The sequence below is a fragment of the Lolium perenne genome, chromosome 7, assembly GCF_019359855.2.
Source record: "Lolium perenne isolate Kyuss_39 chromosome 7, Kyuss_2.0, whole genome shotgun sequence".
Taxonomy (NCBI): Eukaryota; Viridiplantae; Streptophyta; class Magnoliopsida; order Poales; family Poaceae; genus Lolium; species Lolium perenne.
The window spans coordinates 217342245-217367078 of NC_067250.2; the positions used below are offsets into that span (position 1 = coordinate 217342245).

The 24834-nt window shown below is 45.9% G+C and overlaps 1 protein-coding gene across 1 annotated transcript; it reads left to right on the forward strand.

Moving 5' to 3' along the window:
- Window positions 1-22013: 22013 nt before the first annotated feature.
- On the forward strand, window positions 22014-23088 carry LOC127315562 (LRR receptor-like serine/threonine-protein kinase HSL2). Its single transcript, XM_051346039.1, has 2 exons — window positions 22014-22680; window positions 22769-23088. Exons 1-2 carry the CDS (start codon window positions 22014-22016, stop codon window positions 23086-23088), a joined length of 987 nt encoding a protein of 328 aa, XP_051201999.1.
- The last annotated feature ends 1746 nt before the right edge of the window (window positions 23089-24834 follow it).

Here is a 24834-nt window from a genome sequence, read left to right on the forward strand (position 1 = left end):
AACCAAAAATAGCAGAAAAACAAAGAATCGGCACTTCGGCATCTTGTTAATAGGTTAGTTCCAGAAAATGCACGAATATGACAAAAAGTGTGCATAAAACATGTAGATATCATCAATAATGTGGCATGGAACATAAGAAATTATCGATACGTCGGAGACGTATCAGCATCCCCAAGCTTAGTTCCTGCTCGTCCCGAGCAGGTAAACGATAAACAAAGATAATTTCTGGAGTGACATGCCATCATAACCTTGATCATACTATTTGTAAAGCATATGTAGCGAATGCAGCGATCAAAACAATGTAAATGATATGAGTAAACAAGTGAATCATATAGCAAAGACTTTTCATGAATAGTACTTCAAGACAAGCATCAATAAGTCTTGCATAAGAGTTAACTCATAAAGCAATAATTCATAGTAGAAGCATTGAAGCAACACAAAGGAAGATTAAGTTTCAGCGGTTGCTTTCAACCTGTAACACGTATATCTCATGGATATTGTCAACATAGAGTAATATAATAAGTGCAATATGCAAATATGTAGGAATCAATGCACAGTTCACACAAGTGTTTGCTTCTTGAGGTGGAGAGAAATAGGTGAACTGACTCAACAATAAAAGTAAAAGAATGGTCCTTCAAAGAGGAAAGCATCGATTGCTATATTTGTGCTAGAGCATTGATTTTGAAAACAAGAAACAATTTTGTCAACGGTAATAATAAAGCATATGTATCATGTAAATTATATCTTACAAGTTACAAGCCTCATGCATAGTATACTAATAGTGCCCGCACCTTGTCCTAATTAGCTTGGACTACCGGGATCATCGCAATGCACATGTTTTAACCAAGTGTCACAAAGGGGCACCTCTATGCCGCCTGTACAAAGGTCTAAGGAGAAAGCTCGCATCGGATTTCTCGCTACTGATTATTCTCAACTTAGACATCCATACCGGGACAACATAGACAACAGATAATGGACTCCTCTTTTATGCATAAGCATGTAGCAACATTTATTTTTCTCATATGAGATTGAGGATATATGTCCAAAACTGAAACTTCCACCATGGATCATGGCTTTAGTTAGCGACCCAATGTTCTTCTCTAACAATATGCATGCTCTAACCATAAGGTGGTAGATCGCTCTTACTTCAGACAATACGAACATGCATAGCAACTCACAAGATATTCAACAAAGAGTATTTGATGGCGTCCCCAGGAACATGGTTATCGCACAACGAGCAACTTAATAAGAGATAAAGTGCATAAGTACATATTCAATACCACAATAGTTTTTAAGCTATTTGTCCCATGAGCTATATATTGTAAAGGTGAAGAATGGAAATTTAAAGGTAGCACTCAAGCAATTTACTTTGGAATGGCGGAGAAATACCATGTAGTAGGTAGGTATGGTGGACACAAATGGCATAGTGGTTGGCTCAAGTATTTGGGATGCATGAGAAGTATTCCCTCTCGATACAAGGTTTAGGCTAGCAAGGCTATTTGAAACAAACACAAGGATGAACCGGTGCAGCAAAACTCACATAAAAGACATATTGAAAACATTATAAGACTCTACACCATCTTCCTTGTTGTTCAAACTCAATACTAGAAATTATCTAGACTTTAGAGAAACCAAATATGCAAACCAAATTTTAGCATGCTCTATGTATTTCTTCATTAATAGGTGCAAAGTATATGATGCAAGAGCTTAAATATGAGCACAACAATTGCCAAGTATCACATTATCCAAGACATTTTAGCAATTACTACATGTATCATTTTCCAATTCCAACCATATAACAATTTAACGAAGAAGAAACTTCGCCATGAATACTATGAGTAAAACCTAAGGACATACTTGTCCATATGCAACAGCGGAGCGTGTCTCTCTCCCACACAAGGAATGCTAGGATCCATTTTATTCAAACAAAACAAAAACAAACCGACGCTCCAAGTAAAGCACATAAGCTGTGATGGAATAAAAATATAGTTTCAGGGGAGGAACCTGATAATATTGTCGACGAAGAAGGGGATGCCTTGGGCATCCCCAAGCTTAGATGCTTGAGTCTTCTTGATATATGCAGGGGTGAACCACCGGGGCATCCCCAAGCTTAGAGCTTTCACTCTCCTTGATCATGTTGTATCATCTCCCTCTCTTGATCCTTGAAAACTTCCTCCACACCAAACTTAGAACAACTCATTAGAGGGTTAGTGCACAATCAAAATATACATGTTCAGAGGTGACATAATCATTCTTAACACTTCTGGACATTGCACAAAGCTACTGAAAATCAATGGAATCGAAATATCCATCGAACATAACAAAACAGGCAATGCGAAATAAAAGGCAGAATCTGTCAAAACAGAACAGTTCGTATTGACGAATTTTATTGAGGCACCAGACTTGCTCAAATGAAAATACTCAAATTGAATGAAAGTTGCGTACATATCTGAGGATCACTCACGTAAATTGTCATAATTTTCTGAGTTACCTACAGAGAATTTTGCCCAGATTCGTGACAGCAAAGAAATCTGTTTCTGCGCAGTAATCCAAATCTAGTATGAACTTTACTATCAACGACTTTACTTGGCACAACAAAACACTAAACTAAGATAAGGAGAGGTTGCTACAGTAGTAAACAACTTCCAAGACACAAAATAAAAACTGCTGTAGTAAAAACATGGGTTGTCTCCCATAAGCGCTTTTCTTTAACGCCTTTCAGCTAGGCGTAGAAAGTGTGTATCAAGTATTATCAAGAGATGGAGCATCGTTATCATAAGCTCCCACATCCGTAGTGGTACTAAGGGCTTTGTCAATTTTAGGCCTATAATAATATTTCTTTGGTTTAGGCACTTTAGAGACATACATAAAGTTTTGCTCCTTACCCACATAGGCTTTCTCCTTATATTTAAGAGAAGAAAATGTTGAACCCAAGGTTCCCATAGCTTTTTCAAGTTCGCCAATCATATTGGTTTGATCATCATGAACAACACAAGTTCCTAGGACACTAATTCTTTCATCAATTCCTCCTAAGGATTTATCAAGTTCATTAGTTTTATCAAGTAACATTTCCAATTTAGTTTCAATACTTGGAAAAAATTTCTCTATGGTTTCCAATTTTTTCATAACCTCTTCAAGAGAGATTTCAATTTTAACTTCATTAACATGTGGTATTCCAAATAGACTCTCAATAATGCAGCTAGCTTCTAATGCAGGAGTACTTAGGAAGTTACCTTTCGCGAGACTATCAAGAACATACCTATTCCAGCTAGAGACACCAACATAAAAATTTCTGAGCAGGATAGTGGTGGAGTGTTTCTTAGTGCACCTATTATGGGCATCACTAATTCTATACCAAGCGTCTCTCAAACATTCTCCCCCTCGTTGCTTAAACAAACGAACTTCAACTTCAGGATTACTCATTTTAGCAGTAGTAAATAAAGAAAACTAGATAAAATAAATGCGAGTAACTAATTTTTTTGTGTATTTGATATAGCAAACAAAATAGTAAATAAAGTAAAACTAGCAACTAATTTTTTTTGTATTTTGATATAGTGTAGCAAACAAAGTAGTAAATAAAACTAAGCAAGACAAAAACAAAGTAAAGAGATTGCGATGTGGAGACTCCCCTTGCAGCGTGTCTTGATCTCCCCAAGAACGGCGCCTTAAAAAATTGCTTGATGGCGTGTACAGCACACGTCCGTTGGGAACCCCAAGAGGAAGGTGTGATGCGTACAGCGGCAAGTTTTCCCTCAGTATGAAACCAAGGTTTATCGAACCAGTAGGAGCCAAGAAGCACGTTGAAGGTTGATGGCGGCGAGATGTAGTGCGGCGCAACACCAGGGATTCCGGCGCCAACGTGGAACCTGCACAACACAAACCAAGTACTTTGCCCCAACGTAACAGCGAGGTTGTCAATCTCACCGGCTTGCTGTAACAAAGGATTAGATGTATAGTGTGGAAGATGATTGTTTGCAGAAAACAAGAGAACTAGTATTGGCAAGAGATTGTATTTCAGTATAGAGAATTGGACCGGGGTCCACAGTTCACTAGAGGTGTCTCTCCCATAAGATAAACAGCATGTTGGGTGAACAAATTACAGTTGGGCAATTGACAAATAGAGAGGGCATGACCATGCACATACATATTATGATGAGTATTGTGAGATTTAATTGGGCATTACGACAAAGTACATAGACCGCTATCCAAAGCATGCATCTATGCCTAAAAAGTCCACCTTCAAAGTTATCATCCGAACCCCTCCAAAGATTAAGTTGCTAACAACAGACACTTGCATTAAGGCGGGCGCGTAATGTAATCAGTAACTACCTCCTCGAACATAGCACCAACAATGTTTTATCCCTAGTGGCAACAGCACATCCATAATCTTAGAGATTTCTGCCACTTCCCTAGATTCACTGAGACATGAACCCACTATCGAGCATAAATACCTCTTGGAGTTACAAGCATCTACTTGGCCAGAGCATCTACTAGTAACGGAGAGCATGCAAGATCATAAACAACACATAGATATAAATTGATAATCAACATAACAAGTATTCTCTATTCATCGGATCCCAACAAACACAACATATAGAATTACAGATAGATGATCTTGATCATGTTCGGCAGCTCACAAGACCAGACAATTAAGCACAATGAGGAGAAGACAACCATCTAGCTACTGCTATGGACCCATAGTCCAGGGGTAGACTACTCACTCATCACTCCGGAGGCGACCATGGCGGCGTAGAGTCCTCCGGGAGATGATTCCCCTCTCCGGCAGGGTGCCGGAGGCGATCTCCTGAATCCCCCGAGATGGGATTGGCGGCGGCGGCATCTCTGGAAGGTTTTCCGTATCGTGGCTCTCGGTACTGGGGGTTTCGCGACGAAGGCTATTTGTAGGCGGAAGGGCAGGTCGAGGGGCGTCACGAGGGGCCCACACCATAGGTCGGTGCGGCCAGGGCTTGGGCCGCGCCGCCCTATGGTTTGGCCACCTCGTGGCCCCACTTCGTCTCCTCTTCGGTCTTCTGGAAGCTTCGTGGCAAAATAGGACCCTGGGCGTTGATTTCGTCCAATTCCGAGAATATTTCCTTACTAGGATTTCTGAAACCAAAAACAGCACAAAACAGCAACTGGCACTTCGGCATCTTGTTAATAGGTTAGTTCCAGAAAATGCACGAATATGACATAAAGTGTGCATAAAACATGTAGATATCATCAATAATGTGGCATGGAACATAAGAAATTATCGATACGTCGGAGACGTATCAATCACCATCATCATCATCTTCACCATCATCACTGCCGTCTCCACCGCTGGACATCGTCACCGCCGTAGCAATTTGGGTTTGATCTTGATTGTTTGATAGGGGAAACTCTCCCGGTATTGATTTCTACTTGTTATTGATGCTATTGAGTGAAACCGTTGAACCAAGGTTTATGTTCAGATTATTATTCATCATCATATCACCTCTGATCATGTTCCATATGATGTCTCGTGAGTAGTTCATTTAGTTCTTGAGGACATGGGTGAAGTCTAAATGTTAGTAGTGAAGTATGGTTGAGTAATATTCAATGTTATGATATTTAAGTTGTGGTGTTATTCTTCTAGTGGTGTCGTGTGAACGTCGACTACACGACACTTCACCTTTATGGGCCTAGGGGAATGCATCTTGTACTCGTTTGCCAATTGCGGGGTTGCCGGAGTGACAGAAACCTAAGCCCCCGTTGGTATATCGATGCAGGAGGGATAGCAGGATCTCAGAGTTTAAGGCTGTGGTTAGATTTATCTTAATTACTTTCTTGTAGTTGCGGATGCTTGCAAGGGGTATAATCACAAGTATGTATTAGTCCTAGGAAGGGCAGTACATTAGCACAGGTTCACCCACACAACACTTATCAAAACAATGAAGATTAATTAGCCGTATGTAGCGAAAGCACTAGACTAAAATCCCGTGTGTCCTCGAGAATGTTTGGTCATTATAAGTAAACAAACCGGCTTGTCCTTTGTGCTAAAAAGGATTGGGCCACTCGCTGCAATTGTTACTCTCGCACTTTACTTACTCGTACTTTATTCAACTGCTACATCAAAACCCCCTGAATACTTGTCTGTGAGCATTTACAGTGAATCCTTCATCGAAACTGCTTGTCAACACCTTCTGCACCTCGTTGGGATCGACATTCTTACTTATCGAAGATACTACGATACACCCCCTATACTTGTGGGTCATCAAGGAGACGAAGTGGGGCCACGAGGTGGCCAGACAACAGGGCGGCGCGGCCCAGGTCTTGGCCGCGCGGCCCTGTCATCTGGGCCCCTCGTGTGGCCCCCTGACCTGCCCTTCCGCCTACATATAGTCTTCGTCGCGAAAACCCCAGTACCGAGAGCCACGATGCGGAAAACCTTCCAGAGACGCCGCCGCCGCCAATCCCATCTCGGGGGATTCAGGAGATCCCCTCCGGCACCCTGCCGGAGAGGGGATTCATCTCCCGGAGGACTCTTCGCCGCCATGGTCGCCTCCGGAGTGATGAGTGAGTAGTTCACCCCTGGACTATGGGTCCATAGCAGTAGCTAGATGGTCGTCTTCTCCTAATTGTGCTTAATTGTCGGGTCTTGTGAGCTGCCTAACATGATCAAGATCATCTATCTGTAATGCTATATGTTGTGTTTGTTGGGATCCGATGAATAGTGAATACCATGTTATGTTGATTATCAATTTATATCTATGTGTTGTTTATGATCTTGCATGCTCTCCGTTACTAGTAGATGCTTTGGCCAAGTTGATGCTTGTAACTCCAAGAGGGAGTATTTATGCTCGATAGTGGGTTCATGCCTCTGTCGAATCTGGGGGAGTGACAGAAACCCCTAAGGTTGTGGATGTGTTGTTTCCACTAGGGATAAAACATTGATGCTATGTCCGAGGATGTAGTTATTGATTACATTACGCACCATACTTAATGCAATTGTCTGTTGTTTGCAACTTAATACTGGAAGGGGTTCGGATGATAACCTGAAGGTGGACTTTTTAGGCATAGATGCATGCTGGATAGCGGTCTATGTACTTTGTCGTAATGCCCAATTAAATCTCACTATACTCATCATATCATGTATGTGCATGGTCATGCCCTCTCTATTTGTCAATTGCCCAACTGTAATTTGTTCACCCAACATGCTTATTCTTATGGGAGAGACACCACTAGTGAATTGTGGACCCCGGTCCATTCTTTACATCTGAAATACAATCTACTGCAATTGTTCTACTGTTTTCTGCAAACAATCATCTTCCACACTATACATCTAATCCTTTGTTACAGCAAGCCGGTGAGATTGACAACCTCGCTGTTTCGTTGGGGCAAAGTACTTGGGTTGTGTTGTGCAGGTTCCACGTTGGCGCCGGAATCCCTGGTGTTGCGCCGCACTACATCTCGCCGCCATCAACCTTCAACGTGCTTCTTGGCTCCTACTAGTTCAATAAACCTTGGTTTCTTACTGAGGAAAAACTTGCCGCTGTACGCATCACACCTTTCTCTTGGGGTTCCCAACGGACGCGTGTTGTACGCGTATCAGTCTCTCCCATAAGAAATAGCATGTTGGGTGAACAAATTACAGTTGGGCAACTGACAAATAAAGAGGGCATGACCATGCACATACATGTTATGATGAGTAGTGTGAGATTTAATTGGGCATTACGACAAAGTACATAGACCGCTATCCAGCATGCTTCTATGCCTAAAAAGTCCATCTTCAGGTTATCATCCGAACCCCCTCCAGTATTAAGTTGCAAACAACAGACAATTGCATTAAGTATGGTGCGTAATGTAATCAACAAATACATTCTTAGACATAGCATTGATGTTTTATCCCTAGTGGCAACAGCACATCCACAACCTTAGAACTTTCTCACATCGTCCTGCATTTAATGGAGGCACGAACCCACTATCGAGCATAAATACTCCCTCTTGGAGTTACAAGTATCAACTTGGCCAGAGCCTCTACTAGCAACGGAGAGCATGCAAGATCATAAACAACACATAGATAATAGATTGATAATCAACATAGCATAGTATTCCATATTCATCGGATCCCAACAAACGCAACATGTAGCATTAAAAATAGATGATCTTGATCATGTTAGGCAGCTCACAAGATCCAACAATGATAGCACAATTAGGAGAAGACGACCATCTACCTACTGCTATGGACCCATAGTCCAGGGGTGAACTACTCACACATCACTCCGGAGGCGACCATGGCGGTGAAGAGTCCTCCGGGAGATGATTTCCCTCTCCGGCAGGGTGCCGAAGGCGATCTCCTGAATCCCCCGAGATGGGATTGGCGGCGGCGGCGTCTCTGGAAGGTTTTCCGTATCGTGGCTCTCGATACTGGAGTTATTATCGACGAAGGCTTATGTAGGCGGAAGGGTAGGTCAGGGGGCGCCACGAGGGGCCCACACGCTAGGGCCGCGCGACCCCAGGCCTGGCCACGCCGCCCTACTGTGTGGCCGCCTCGTCGGCCCACTTCGTTTCCCTTTCGGACTTCTGGAAGCTTCGTGGAAAAATAAGCCCCTGGGCATTGATTTCGTCCAATTCCGAGAATATTTCCTTACTAGGATTTCTGAAACCAAAAACAGCAGAAACAAAGAATCGCTCTCTTCGGCATCTCGTTAATAGGTTAGTGCCGGAAAATGCATAAATATGACATAAAGTATGTATAAAACATGTGTGTATCATCATAAAACAAGCATGGAACATAAGAAATTATCGATACGTTGGAGACGTATCAGACGCCCTGCCGACGTTGCCAGCGGCGCGTCCAGATTAATGGCGTCCTTCCCCTTGGACAGCGACAGGCGCGTCAACCGCCATTTCTCGTTCACTTTGAGCTTGCTATAGCAATGCATCAACACGAACGACTTATTCCCATCCGAGTTCCTCCGGTAAACCTCCATGGCCCTGTCAACCTAACCAAAGGAAGCGAAATCGTTTCATCGAACACAGTGTAGGCGCTACAGATTATAGAAGAAAGAGTCGTACCAGTTGGGAGACGTCGGTGCCGCTGTCAGCTCTGGTCAATAAGTCGTGATGGTATCCATGGAAGGAGTTCACCGACGCTTGCATGATGGCCCATCGCGTCGACATTTCCTTTTGGCTCCTCTTCATGGTCACTTTGTTGTAGTCGCTCTTGATGAGCTTGCGCTCATCGAACTCGGCCTTGATCCTCGCCCAATAATTCCCGTATTTTTGGTTGGCGTCGATGATGGAGTCATGGCTCACCGTCGCCCACGACTCGCACAGACAAAGATCCTCCAAAACCGTCCACTTGGGGCCTCGTGTGCCCAACGCCTTCTTCTTCTTTTTCTTCTTCGTCCTCACGCCGTCCGCGTCTACCTCCACGAGATCATCGTCACCGGCACCCTCCTCATCCTCTTCCTCACCGCCCTCGCCGCCCACTTCGTCCTCGTCATCGTCCTCCACCCCCTCCTCTTCGTTGTCCACCTCGTCCTCACCCCCGTCCTCCTCCTCAGCACCGGTGCCATCGAATTTGAGCGGCCCCCTGCGGCCAGTGAAACGATCGCCATCCGGACCGGGTCCTTGCTCGCGTTTCTCGTACGCCTGGGAGTAGAGGTTGTTGGGATTGAAGCCGCCATGCGGCAGCGCATCCGGGTAGTCGGGCGACAAGTTAGGCGTCACGCACCCGGGAGTGGCGGAGGGGCTGTCGTTGTAGAAGGCGGATGTCGAAGGAGAGATCACTCCCGGAACATACGACCGCGCGGACGTACTCCATGGGCTCGCGTTGGTGGCGGCGATACTCCTGGCCATTATGTGTTGGTGCTGGCGCGCCGCCAGAGCCTTCTTCTCCTGCTCCGCCGTCCTCCGTTCTTTCCGCTCCGCCGTCGCCATCTTCCAGCGCAGACAATCTTGCTGCCATTGATCATCGGTCCATCCTTCCGGCTTCTTCTTCGGAGGTGGCGCCTTCCGCGGCTTCGCGAACGGCGCTTTCGCCCCTTTCGTCCCAATGCACGGCTGCTTTCTTGGCCATCTTTTTGGGGGCTGTCGGCGGCGCCATGGAATTAGAGAGGGTAGCGGCGGCGGGTGAACGGCGGGAGGGAGAAACAAATCGGCGGCGGGATATGTGTTGGGAGCCAGAAATGCGCGGCGAGATAGGCGTGATGTGGCGGGAGGGGTGGGATTTGGCGGGAGTGGGAGACGAATTTTCCCTGTGCCGCTGACGCGTCGGCCCCGCCACTCCCTGCCTCGCTTTTCGTTGTATCCGGCGTGCCCAGAGCGTCCCCTGTGGGACGGTGATGTGCTCGGGGTGCCGGACACTATATCGGACCGCGCTGGATAAAATTTGGCTTTAAGGGACGCGGCTGAAACTGTTTTTTGGTCCGGCGCGCCCCAAATTGCTTTGAGGGATGGTATGGGGACGCCGACTGGGGATGCTCTAAGTCAGCCGCCGTGGCTCCCTTTGCTGATGGCTTGCTAGCTAGTTGCGTTGGTTCATTTTCATTCGTTCGATCGGTTTCTGCTGGAGTCGGAACTACGTGGTTCCATCATTCAGTGTTAGGCCCAGGAGGCCAGGACCCACGGCCCAATAGCCAAGAGGCCAATCGCTCGATTCCAAATATACGGTAAGTCGCCCTACCTTAGCCAGCAACGGAAGATGGCGACTATGAAGAGAACTCTTGCGAGATTATATGATAACTAGTTGAATACCCGTGTGTTGCTATGGGCTGAATTTTTGTTTGAAACATTTTAAGCCTATGATATCGATACGACTCGTCACGCTTCACATTTTTCTAGAAGCTCCACTCCTAGCGCAATGATGTGCGCTAGTTGGAGGTGAAGGCTAGCATGCTTCTGTGGTTGTGTGCCGGTGATTGCCGAACACACCAATAAATATTTACATATTGGTTCAATTTAATTGTGTATACTTGTACTTTTTGTAGTTTTCTTGACGTTTTGATAGGAAAAGGAACAAATATCTTTTGAAATTAATACAGATAGATATATATAATCTTATCCTTGAAATTAATATGGATAGACATTTTTTTTACGCGTTTCTTGGGTCACACCGGCCCACTCATTAAATAGCTTGCCATTTTGAAGCCCAATACAATTGTTGACAACCCAGTGCTGACCCCTTCGTGCGGGATGCCGAACGGGCGCGTCGACGTCTCGTACCACCTAGGATTAGGCGTGTGGGGCCGTCTTGGCAGCGAGAGTGGACACATGTCACAGATTAACTGTCTGTGTGGAGAAGGCCGGTCATCGTCTTCAATGGGCGCAACAGTTCCTGAGGCGACGACGCGAAGGTTCCCCATGGATGTGTCATGCCGCCCGCTATCAACCGCCCGTCCATCCCCGTCTCTGCCATTCCACCACTCCTCTCCTATGTCAAACCCTAGCCACTGCTACAATCTCCTCTCCACTTTCATGGCGCACAATCACGAGGCCGGCGGCAGTGGCACCGACGTCATAGAAGAGAGGTCGCACAACCTCAACCTCGATGAGGCGGGGGTATTTCACCGAGCCCACCTTCTCGTGCCGCCGGAGTACCGCCTCCTACACGGGTGGCATTATCGAACCTCCGGCTACGCGGCCCAGTTTTTGCGGGTGGGGGCGGATCTCCACGCGCTCATCGACGAGCGTCGGGCATGGATGACGCCGCAGCAACGCGTGCAGCCGTGGTCGCTACCGACAAGCCTTGACTGGGTGGACGTGTTCTAGCGGGAGCGCGAGGCGGAGATCGTCAGGTTTGCCGTCCTCGACTCCGTCCGGTTTAACCGGGTCGGCCGGCGAGCATGGCGGCATGGGCCCGGCACCGATGTCAAGCTCGATGCATATGCCTACCTCCCGGGGAGCCTCCTCGCCGCCGGTGTGCTACCCAGCGGCCTTGTCCACCGCTCATGCGGTGCTTTCGGGCCTGGTAATATTTAGGCACTGGCGGTAAAGAAGGAGGAGCCTCTTCATCGGACTTCAAGTTCAGCTCGGACGAGGAAGATTGCGACGGTGCTGACAATGCCCTCGTCTTCAGCGCCTTCGACCGCCGCTATATTTTTGTTGTCTAGTACTACTTATATTGCAGATTTTGTATAAATTCGAACGTAATTTGGTGTCATTTCCGAAAATTTAAATCCTAAATGTTTTTGGGGGTCATCATTCCGGATCGTCGCTGTGTATCATCTCCCTAAATTGGGAAGCAAGTGCCAGCGGCCCAAATAGTACGCTGCCAATGCACATGTCGGCGCCTTTTTACGACGCACCGGTGAAGATGATCTAAATTCGCTATAACATAGGTTCATCATGTTTGCTATAGTAGATAAAAACGTATTCCGTTCTTGCCTAGTGGAACTATTCTAGATCGAAAGAAATAAACCTCTAAAAAAACTCTCTATCCCCAATTTACTCGTTCATTCTAGGGCTGCTCCATGCCGACCCGGCGGATTGGGACCTGGCAACGCGCGAGGTCAAAATCAGCAGCGTCTGTTGGTGCCGCAAGATTCGTAGCTAATATAGCATCTGTTGAATACACGTTTGACTTTCATTTCCGCACCTGGCATACGCAGCTGTATACAAAGGCCACCGCCTACGATACTGAACTAGCAGTTAACGACATTTATTAGCATGGCGCAGGATAGCGTATGCTGGACCATGTCACTTAATTGCCAGCGGCGGTCGGCACCCCTGGTCGCTTGACTACCAGCTCTACACAAGCACCCAGGCCTGTACTGTAGATCATCCCCTACCTTGAGCAACGAAGAGAGTTCCGTATCGCCCGCTACAACAAAGCTGACTAGCAGCCCCGCCATCGACTACCAAGGCACGAGCTTCTGTTTTGGAGCTTATCGAATTTGTGCATATTAAGTTATTAACTAGTCTTCTTGTGACTCGTCCATATGATGCATATACAAAAAAAATCACGCTTAGTTCACCAATTATTCGTTGAGATCTGGACAATTTCATGAGCCAAATAAAATGCATGTGTATATTTTTCACTGCTGAATCATTTGGATTGCAAGGAAAAATTACACATTCCTTTTACCAAATCGGAGTGAGATCAACAAAAATGTTAATCCAACGCGCAATGACAGGGAGAAAGATGTAGCGACTCTACTTACAAAAATGTTCAATACTGCCTCATCCACGCAATGACGAAAATCTGTATGTGAACAATGTTCCCATTACTAGATCGGAATGAGAAGAACGAAAATCTGTACAAATCGAACACAGAATGAGATCAAGAAAAAAACAGGCTCGTACAGATTGGATTTCTCAAATCTTAGCTGTTGTACTGAATTGGATTGGAGTGCATTAAGCGGAATAGATGAGTAGTACATAACCAAAAATAGCCACCTCAAAAGCATTCTCCAGATCTGAATCTTCATCAGATTGAAACAAAATAATCCTAGACTAAGAAAACAAATCTCAAACCTAACTTGCACAGGAACATGGCTGCGGCCGCCGCCACGTCTTCCTGCGATGACTCCTGTCGAGGAGGCTGGGGCGCTGCACCGTTGCTTAGGCGGTGCGGCACCGCACGGCCGCGGCCGAATTCGAGCTCGAGCGGCACGGCACAGGCGCGCCTAACTGCGCCCGAAATCGAGCTCGAGTCTCAAGCGTTGAGGAGGAAGAGGTGAGGAAGGAGAGTTGGGTCTGGCGCGAAGGAGAGAACGGCAGCGATGACGCGGCAGTCAGTCGGCGGCGAGCACACGACGCCGGACGAAGAGCACGGCGCGGTGGAGTTCGCGCTAGCGCCGGCGCCGCGGACCGTCTGCCACGGACGCGAGCCTCAAGCCGAACAGCGCCGCTGCTTCGCCGGAACACGGCGGGAGCTGGTGGTGGCTGGGGCCTGGGTGGGGAATGGATGGGGCTGGGGAGCTGGGGAGTACTTGCTCGGGAGGAGGAGAGTGAAGTTAATGTCGTATGCGTGTTGTCAGATACGTAAAAATATACATCATATACTTAATTGAAATACATGTGCTGTCAGGCACGTGGTGCTCACTAATTGGCTCTGTTTTCATCCTCGCGCGTACCCGGGTTCGGTTCAGCATTTCCGTGCTCCATGCGCTCTATTCCCGTCGATGTCTAGGACCTCCCGCTTCTACCCGAGGTCCGCATCCATGGACATCTTCTACTTCCACCACAAATCTTCTCTTTCGTTGGCAAGCACAAAACATAACATCTCTTTGAGGTTCGCATCCATGGACAGAGCACCCCTAAAACGTATTGCCTCCCGCTGCGCGAGGCAGCCTTGATTTCTTCTGGCGCCACACCAAGGCCTCGATTTCTTCTATTGCGACAGCGTAGGTCCGGGCCGCCGCCGCACCTGCAGTCCAGATCCGAGTTGCCGCCCTTGATTTCTTCTGCCGCGAGCCCGCCTCCGGCCATGGTGGATCTTCCCGCTTCCATCGCCGAGCTCAGCCGGGGCTTGCCTACAACATCCTCTCCAGTCCCCAGCAGCCATTGACGCCTCCGTCACTCCCACAGCCCCACCAACCATGACGGCCGCCCTGCATCCACAACGGCAGCTCCACGTCTCCAACTTCACGCCACCTAGCGCCCAAGCCCCGGCGTCCTCCGCCCATCGTGTTGATTTGTTTTTTTACTTGGTCAAAGGCGCTCGGGATCTTTCCTTTCCACCGAATAGAGCAGCGAATCGATATTTTCACTTGGCGGTGGCAAAGCCTGTAATATTAGGTTGCGGTTTTATTTAGGTCGGAGGAATCGACAGAGGACAGGTTCGCTGGTTTTTCTTCATCTAGCCAGGGCAGAATGAGTAGATGGCGCGATCGTTGGCGTTGATTCCGGTTTTCCTGGAAAGGCTCGCTCCCGGTTTTTCAACGTACGAGGGTAGGAAACGGTTTTTTTTTTTACGTACCATGGTTTTTTAACGGACGGACACCATCTCTAGCAAACTAATACGGAGTAGTAAAGAAGATGCATTGTTTGGTTTGTTCGGGCAGCTTACAGCTCTAGCCGTGTGCCGCTTTGTTGTCGTATACTCCCACTTTAACATTAAACAATTACACAATACATAAGGACAAAATTGAATAAGAGTAAACTACCCAAAGAGCTAGTACTATGTTTACTCCCACTTTGTTCTATCCTCGACTAAGATTTCAAGAAAACAATTACACAATACATAAGGACAGCCGTTTTTGCCATCATCTTGCAAGGACCGTCTCGGAAAATGGCGGGTGAACTGCGTCGAGCACGGCTATAAAGCCGACGCTGGCGGCGTAGAAGCCCATCATGCCGCTGAACTCGTCGAAGGAGAACCCACAGTTGATCGCCGTGCGTGGCATGCGCGCTGTCGTCGGCATCGGAGTTTGTTACCGTCAGCGCGCATCAAATGATATCACCGGCTCACCGCCCGCCACGACGTTCGTCGGCATCGGGGTCCAGCCGCGTCGAGTACGGCCTTCAAGCGATCGCTGGCGGCGTCGTTGCCCATGAAGTGCGCGAACATGTGGTTGCCAAGCGCCTGCCCACCACGTCCGCGGCACACCACCGCCACGACGTCGGGATAGGAGCCCAACCGCGCGGAGTACGGCCTTCAAGCCACCGCTGTCGCCGGAGAAGTCCGCCGCCGTAGAATCAGAGTGGGGCGTCGAAGCAGTTCATGTGGACGCTCATGAAGCCGCGCGGCGCAGTCATGGGCTTCCTCGGCATCGGAGTAGGTTACCGTAGGCTTCAAAGCACAGCACCGCCAAGGCGTTCGTCGGCATCGGAGCCCAACCAGGCAGAGTACGGCCGTCAAGCCACCGCTGTCGCCGGAGAAGTCTGTCGCCGTCGAATCAGAGCAGGGCGTTGTACGGGCACAAACTCGGCGTCCAACTTGTCCAACCGTACGGCTGCACTGCGTCGATCTTGTCCAACCCTACGGCTGCCACCTTCATGCCAACGCTGTCGCCGGAGAATTCCGCCGCCATCGAATCAGAGCAGGGTGTCGTCGGGCGAAACTGCCGCGGCTGGCGTCGAAGCTGAATTACGGGGAGTACGCCGAGCGTCAAAGTAGCCGGAAACAGGGAACGATGGCACGTCCCCTGAGGCCCTGATCGTGGACCCGGATCGGAGGTCGGGCCCTAGGAGCGGGACGACACGAGACGCCCGCCGTTCCGGCAGCAGAACGGTCTCACGCAGCGCTAGCTCTGATGGTCGGAGGCGAGCGAAGGTAGGCGACACCGCACACTGACTATGCCGACAGGAGCCTAGGCGGCTCATTGGTGCTGGCCGGACGCAGACGCGCACGCTGAGAATGGAGAGACCCAAGCACCCTGCGAGCGTTGCAGAGCGAAGCAGAGGAATAGGTGGGGGAACGTGGAGAAGACACTTTTTTTTTGAGAATAGGGAAGACACGGCTGGAATGGGTCAAGTCAAGTGAACGAGTGGTGGGCTTAGGGTTTGGGCAGATTTGGGCCACCTTTTATTACTATATGGGCTAACTGGCTATATGTAGTCCATTTGCTCCCCTCTATCGCATCACCATTGCCCTACACTTTTACCTATAGTTTTTTTTTTTGCGAGAAATCCACCGATCTATTAATAATCATCAACAGTAGTACAAATAATCCAAAAATAAAGAAAATTACAAATTGGTATCAAGACCACCTAGCGATGACTACAAACACTTTTACCTATAGTTACATCAGCTCAAAAAAAAAACCTACAGTCAAAGCTCCATTACGCGGGTGCGCCTACTTCGCAAACCCTATATGCCGAGTAGGTCAGCTGTTACCGCGTGCCGCACACCCCTGCGCGCGGTATGGGCCGGCCTGGTCGGCCTACTTCGCATCTTTTCCTTTTTTTTTGTTTATGTTTTGTTTATTCTTTTTTGAAAATTTCTTTCTTAAGATTTTAAACTATTTTAAATTTGAAAAAATTTAATTTTAAAAAATGATTACATTTAAAAAATATTTTAAATTTAAAATGTTCAAATTCAATATTTTTAAATGATTTACAAAAATATCCAAAAGTGAAAAATGTTAAAATGAAAAATTGTTGACTTTTTCATAACAAATCTTCAATTTTTCAGAAATGTTCAATATCGTTCAAACTTGAAAATCGTTCAATTGTTCAAATTTGAAAATCGTTCAAACACTGTGAAAATTGCTCAAATTTGAGCAATTTTCAATATTGTTCAAAATTTAAAAATCTAGAATTTAAAATATTGGATGTTCAAATTGAAAATTGCTCAAATTTGAAAACTGTACAAATTGAAAATTGATCAAATTTGAAAAAAATTCAAATTTAAAAAAATCTAGAATTTAAAATATTGGATGTTCAAATTTGAAAATGGCTCAAATTTGTAAACTGTTCAAATTTAGAAAAACCCAGAATTTCAAATATTGGCACTTTAAAAAAAATCATGTTTGTATAAAATAGATTTTTCTCGGGAAACTCTCGCTATGAAAATTAAAAAAAGGAATAGTAGAAAAAATAAAAAATAAATGAAACGAAAACAGAAAAACTAGAATTGCCTCCTAGTGGGTCATGGCCCGCTAGCCACCACACCAACGCAGGGGTGTGCGGGGCGAACTCCGCACCGACCTGGTCGAAAAACAGGAGCACCCTGTCTACCTCCCGCTCATTAGCGGGAGCGAGGCTGCCTCTGCCCGGGTGTGTTTCAGTTGGGTCAGCATAGTAAGGCATCGCTTATTTGTTCTATTATTTCAAGAAATGTTGCATATTTGGAAACTTTCAGATTTGAAAAATTACATCAATTTAATTTAATTGGATAAACATTCAAATTTCAAAACAATTTAAAATGGAAACATTCAAATATGAAATTTGTTCAAATTTGAAATTTGCTCAAATTAAAGATTTCTCAAAAGTTAAGAAAATGTCCAGATTTAAAATTAGTTGAATTTGAAAACTGCTCAAATTTGAAAATTGTTTGGATTTGAGAATTATTCGAATTAAAAATATTCAAACGGGAAAAAGAAAAACAGGAAAAGGAAACAGAAAGGAAACCAAAAAAATCATAAGAACTAGGAAAACCAGAGAAAAAACCGGCTGAAACCTTGTAGAAAATTCCCAAAACCGGGAAAACCGAAGGATCCCCTCGCTCCCTACGACGTTGGTGAGCCAGCCCACAAGGCGATTCCACGATAAATAGGTTTCCCCCTTTACACCGCTCGCCTCGGCGTTGTTCTTCTCGGTCACCTGAAGCGCTCCCCAATGGGCCTGACATTATGTTTCCTTTGCTTGCCTAGTTCATTGGCTTGTCGTTGTTTTTGTTTTGTACAGACGAATTAAAATATGAACAGATTCAAAATTATAAAAATTTCAAAATTAGAACAAAATCAAAATTGAATAAACTCAAAATCCAAAGAAATGCAAAATCTGAACGCAAATCGAAAGCCGAGTGAAATTAAAAATTCAACATTTTTCAGATCTGAACATTTTCCCTCAAAAAATCAGAACGAAATTCAGAATTTCTATGGTGCTCTCATATATTACCATCAACCTCGTCAAACTTTAGTTGTGTCCATAGTCACGAAAACAAGCAAGACGATCAATAATATATGAAGTAGTCTTATAATTAAGGTAGACTAAGTATCTCTATTTGCATTTATTATTCCACACATGTTATTAGTATTTCCTCCAAATATAGATATTTACAATATAACCATATGATAAAATATGAACTTAATCATAAGCATAGAGATAGAATAATAGCATTTTCATCTAGAGCATATTTCCAACATATGTGGTGTTCTAGTTCCATCCGTTATTTTCTCTCATGTATACTTGAGGATAGGTAGTGAACACAAGTGCCACATGGTGACCGTAAGAAAGGCACGTGTCAAACATGCACACCGTTTTGACACATACACAATTAGTTGGTGCACGAAGAATTTTTTTTTCCAGCAAATCTGGTTCTAACTCGAACCCGCTTCACGAAACATGACGCGGCATGACACGCTTGGCATGGCATGGTGTGTCATGGCGTGCCATTGTGTGCCAAGCACCGGAGAAGGAGCATGCGTGAGCTACTCTTATTCTCACTCACCTAAGGTAGTAGAAGTGCTGCCATTATAAACATTTTTAACTCTCCGCACTAACAATGTGAGACTTAACTTAGTCTCACTTAATGTTGCCATAGTTCCAAGCTAAATGGGCTTTGAAATTTTCAGAATTTCAAGAATTAATGTGCCAAGGTCCATATAAATCCAAACATTAGGTAGGCAACATAGCTCTCAATTTGGTGGTGTAAAATTTGATTTTTAATACTGATATCAAGTTTGATAAGCTTAGTAGTTTCAGTGTCAAAGGCTCGACAACATGTCTCCAGGGGTGTTTCCCAGCCATATCCCATTTAGAAATCATTGGTTCTTACCCATTGGCGCGATCCACTCAAATTATTTTCCATAACCCGTGAGGTTAATTATCTAACTTGTGTATATTTTGTCCGGCAATTTTTTTGACTCAAAATTTGGAGGAACGTCAGGATTAAAAGGTTAATATTGAGACGTCAGGTTCAAAAGTTTATGATGTAATTATTAGTTTTATAAAGGATATTCATGTTCTTATATATGTATTTCATTTTATTAAATCTAACATACTTTGGTTAGTTATTCAATAAACTCAGATCCTTTAATAAAAAGACAATCATACTAATGTGCATCAGGCTTCAGAGAAAAGGGAGCCTTTAGGTCATGTTTAGTTCTTGGCCACACTTTACCAAGTCAAACTTTAGCAATTAGGCGTGTATTTGCTTCTTCCATAGTTTAATATTGCAACACTTTATTATCCATATGGTCTATCATTCAATCTCTCATAGAGTAGTTTTTTTGCCAAGTTTTGTCGCACTTTGTGGCACCAATTTGTTAGCCACACTTGCCAAACTTATACTTAGCAAAGTATGTCCGGGAACCAAACATGCTTTAATGAATTGAGCCGAAGACACAGGCGTTAAAGATGACACCCACATGGTTTGGATACATGTGGACCAACCCCATATCCTTACGCATTGCTCCCAAGCTTAACCGCTACTCGTACCCATACCCAAACGGGTATAATTTTTCCCATACACGTATCTAAAAATGGTTAAATATCCATGTGTGCGACACATAAACTTGAGAAGCAAATTGTAAAAAACAACAATCGCACAATCATAATTTATAAAACAACATTACAAACATAAGTACAACATCACATCATAAACAACAACACATTCTTAGAAGCATCGGCACTTGGTCATAAAAACAACAAATAATCATAAACAACAGGACATAGCCATAAACAACAACACATAGTCATACACTTTAAGTTCACATACTTACGGACAACAAAGTATATAGATAATTTGACCATACATAAGACCAAAAAAGTACTATAAGTAACAAGTACATGTACAAGAGAACATAGGTATGAATTATATGATTTCATACCCTTACCCGCTCTACCCGATGGGTATAAAATTTTCCTAATTACATACCTATGGGTAATTATCTGTCAGAACGGGTACGTGGGTAATGGTACCCGTTACCATCCCTACACATAGTGGTGCTTACTGTTTTTCTCTCTATGGCACTGATCTTCCCTCGCCCCCTTGTGTTTTGTCATGTTTTTGTTGATCATGTACTTTCTACAAAATATGCATCTATGTTATAGTGCTAATATTGTGGATCTTTTATGTTCTTCACTGAACATGATACAAAAGTGGAATCTTTGCGTCCTTCACTCATGGATAAAAAATAGAGTGGATATCACAACACAACACCTAGCTATCGGTGCTAGAGTTTCAGAAAACCACAAAGGAAATTAATATTTCAGGGAACCACAACAGTTGATGTAAATTTGTTGGAAAACCCCAACTCTCGCGTTTTAAGTTGTTTGCTAGTATCTTCATACCCTTCTTACACTAGTCAAAGGACAAATGATTAAAAAAATGGGCCACTTCGGGTTCTTTCCTTTGATGAGGCTTGCATTGTAATTTGTTCTTGCCTTTTAGAAAATCTGAGTTTTTGAACAAATTTTGGCCAAAAGTTGAAAAATTCCAAATGACTAGGCAAAATAAGCTCAGATTTTTCTACTCTACTAAGGTAAGTTAGTTCAATCACTTGATTTTTAAGATTCTTTTAACAAATTGAATTCTTATTGAAACTTGGCCAAAGTTCGCAAGAATGCAAAAACTTTCAAACATATAGGAAAAATAAATCCAAGATTGCCCAGACACACGAAAGGTATGTTGGTTTATTAGAACTATAGATTCTTTTTTATTATTAATTAATAATTATTGATACTAGGCCGGGTCCAGCTTGAGGGAAAAACCTGAGAGAGTTGCTTTCTTTTAACATGTGAGACAATCAATATCTGACCGACGGATGCGGAGTGTCACAGACGTTATCAAACGACCTGAACCGTGAGAGTAGGGCCATGTGAAGCAAATTACCTCAAAATTTAGGTTGTAGTTCTGTGAAACCATATCCCAAATAGTTATGGTTTGTGATATTTGCTAAAGAAAAAGTTTGATCATAAATTTGGTCAACAAAATATGGATTATATGTCATAAAGATTATAACATCCGATTCATATTTAAAAGATGATTCTAATGATATAATTTTTGTGATATATAAATTGTATTTGTTGACTAAATTTATGGTCAATTTTTTTTCTTAAACTACGTGAATGCCTAATAAACTGACATGGAAGGAGTACTTAAGCTTACAATCGTAGGTCCTTTTCTAATTATAACATGAATAATTAGAAAACTGGATTAATTAATTATTTAAACTTGTTGCATTGAATGTCCTATATCCTTATTCCTTAGACAACTCATAGTTTTGTATGAGTATCATGGAAGTAGGACCGTGTGCGGATTAATTACTCTAGTTTTGTCATTGCTGGGGAAACATTTTGTTTCAAAATTCTGCTGTTATTTGCGGGTCGCTGTCACTTGCAATTCATTGTTCACTGACGCAATCATCTTCTTGAACCAACGGTAGCTAGCAGGTCGCTGCTACTTGCGGAGTGGAGTTGCAGGCGCTGAGCTGCTGACAATGAAACCATTCTCGCCCTACAGTTGGTTCTGGCGCAGCAAGAGAAGCAATTGCGACGCTTTGCGCTATACCGAGCAAGACATAGTTAACACCCATGGCGACGACAGCGCCATGAGCATCATTGATACTGGCATCTACGGGGCGTTGTGCCGAGTTCGCCTGCAGAACACATCGAGGGCGTTGGTGGTGAAGAAGCTGCAGAACGAGAGCGGAACGGTGGACGCCAGTGTGGACGACCGATGCCAGAAGGAGGTGAACTTGCTGGGCGGCATCTGCCACGGCAACATCATCAGTCTTAGAGACTGCATTCGGAGGGAGAACTTCATCCTGCTCGTCTACGGCCACGCCGAGAACGGCAGCCTCCACCAGTGGCTGCACCCTCTCCTCCAGCTGGCCGGGGAGGATGATCGGCGGCGGCCCCCGCTGGACTGGCCGGCGAGGCGGGCCATCGCTATAGGCGTTGCCGACGGGCTCTGCTACCTCCACCACGGACGCATAAACCCCGTTGTGCACCACAACATCAACTCTACGAACATCGTGCTCGACACTGATCAGAAGCCCAAGATCGCAGGTTTCGATTTTGCGCGGGTCAGCCTTGACGGACCTGACCAACCGGTGCCAGTCTCGGACCTCGCTGCTGGCAATATATTCGGGTACACAGCTCCAGGTGAGAGTTGTACTACAATTTAATAACTGTATATGCATCAATTTCTTACGTAAACAAAAGACTGAATGGATCAAGTTAATTGCTGCAGAATATGCGACCCTGGTGACCGCGAAGGTTGATGTATACAGCCTCGGTGTGGTGCTGCTGGAGCTCGTCACCGGGCGGGTGGCCAACGATGCGGGTGGGGATGGCCACTTAGCAACATGGGCACGGAGACATTGCAACCGCCTGATGGAGAACGCTGGAGATTTCAGCGACGTCGTCGACACTGGCATCCCCGATCGATCGCCGTACCTCAAGGAGATGGCGGCTATGTTCAGGCTAGGCGTCGATTGCACCGTCAAGGACCCACTGGAGAGGCCAGCCATGCCCAAGGTTCTCCGCCGCCTCCGCAACTGTGGCCGCTGATTCGGTCCCACCAAGGCAGCAACTGAGGCAGAAAGCCCAGGATTATGGTTGTTGTTGTGTAACAAAGAAAAAACTCTGATGCTGGATCCCAGTCTGCTCCCCCTAAGATTATCAACAATTTTAATAGGAATATTGGTTCAACCAGGTAGACTACTGCTGCTGTTTATGTTGCTGCTGGTAGGGATAATGGCAAGAGGAAACTGTTTGAAATGGATTCGATGGGTGCAACTGAGAAAGACACAATTGCTGGTACCTCTAGTTCCAATATTCCTCATGACAAAAATGATAACTCTGGAGTCCTGTCTGATGTGCATAAGTCTGTGACTGATGTTAGGCATAGCGATAAGCTAGAATCCCATGATTGTCGCATGTAGATCAAACAGTTACTGTAAGATATCAGATCGTATCAATCTGATTGTGTACGTGTTGTACAAGCTGATCAAGCAATATAAATAGAGAGCGAGCCCGATGGGCATATTCACGGCAAACCATCTTGTTTCACTTGGTATCAGAGTCAAGAGGTCTCAAGTTTAAGACTCTGCTCACGCAGTTTTAAAAATAAAAAGAAAAAAAAATTCTGCGGCCCGCACCGAACCCACAAAATAGCCTAGACGTGAGGGGGAGTGTTGAATATAAATACACTGTCTAGTCTCTTTCCATCAGTTCGGACATTTGGTTCAATTGGCTAGTGCAGCAATCTTTCATGGTATCAGATTGGTATCAGATTGGTTCCGTTCCGTTCCTCTCCTCTCCACCATGTCCACCCTCCCTGCAACCTCTGATGCTCTCGTCGGTCCGATCATGGCCGCCCCGCCTGCGCCTGCTCCTGCCGTCTCCATCCACTCCATCACGAGCCTCATCACCATCCGCCTGAACCGGGGGAATTTTCCCCTGTGGAAGACGCAGGTGGTGCCTGCTCTGCACGCGGCGCACCTATTCGGCTACGTCGACGGCTCCATCGTCGCGCCTCCGCCGACCATCACCGAGGGCACCGGCGACGCCGCTCGCGAGGCCGCCAATCCGGCGTTCCTGCGCGGGTACCAGCAGGACCAGCTCGTCCTCATCGCGATGCTGGGCTCCATGTTCGAGGACCTCGTGGGCCACATGACGCAGCTCACCACCTCGGCGGCCGTGTGGGCTTCGCTCCACGCGATGTTCTCGTCGCAGAATCGTGCGCGCCTGATGCAGATCCGTTACCAGCTCTCCAACACCCGCAAGAAGGATCTCACGGCCACCGAGTACTTCAACCGGATGAAGTCCCTCACCGACTCCATGGTGGCCATTGGCGTGCCCTTCAAGGAGGACGAGGTGCTTGGCTACATGCTCGCCGGGCTAGGCTCCGAGTACGAGCCGCTGATCGTCTCCCTCACCACTCGCGCCAACACGGTCAGCCTCGACAACTTGTAAGCCTACCTCGTCGGCGCCGAGCTCCGCCTCGAGCAGCAGGCCTCCATGGGCGACATCCCCTCCTCCGCCAACTCCGTCGCCCGCCACTCGGATGGCACCGTGGCGCTCCTGTTGGTCACCCGGGACAGGGCGGCTAGGGCGGTGCACAAGGAGGTGGTCACTTCGGTCAGCAGCCGCAGCAGCGGCGCAACAACAACGGCAACGGACAGCAGCGTCACAACGGCCCCAAGTGCCAGGTCTGTTCCAAGTACGGGCACGATGCCCTTCGTTGCCGCCAGCGCTTCAACCACGCGTTCCAGCCGGAGGACAACCGTGACCGTGGTGCGCGGTCTGCCAACG

Coding starts and splice junctions, on each gene's coding strand:
- LOC127315562 (XM_051346039.1), top strand. CDS start 22,014: ATGAAACCATTCTCGCCCTACAGTTGGTTCTGGCGCAGCAAGAGAAGC. Junction 22,681..22,768: donor ATTCGGGTACACAGCTCCAG/GTGAGAGTTGTA, acceptor TAATTGCTGCAG/AATATGCGACCCTGGTGACC.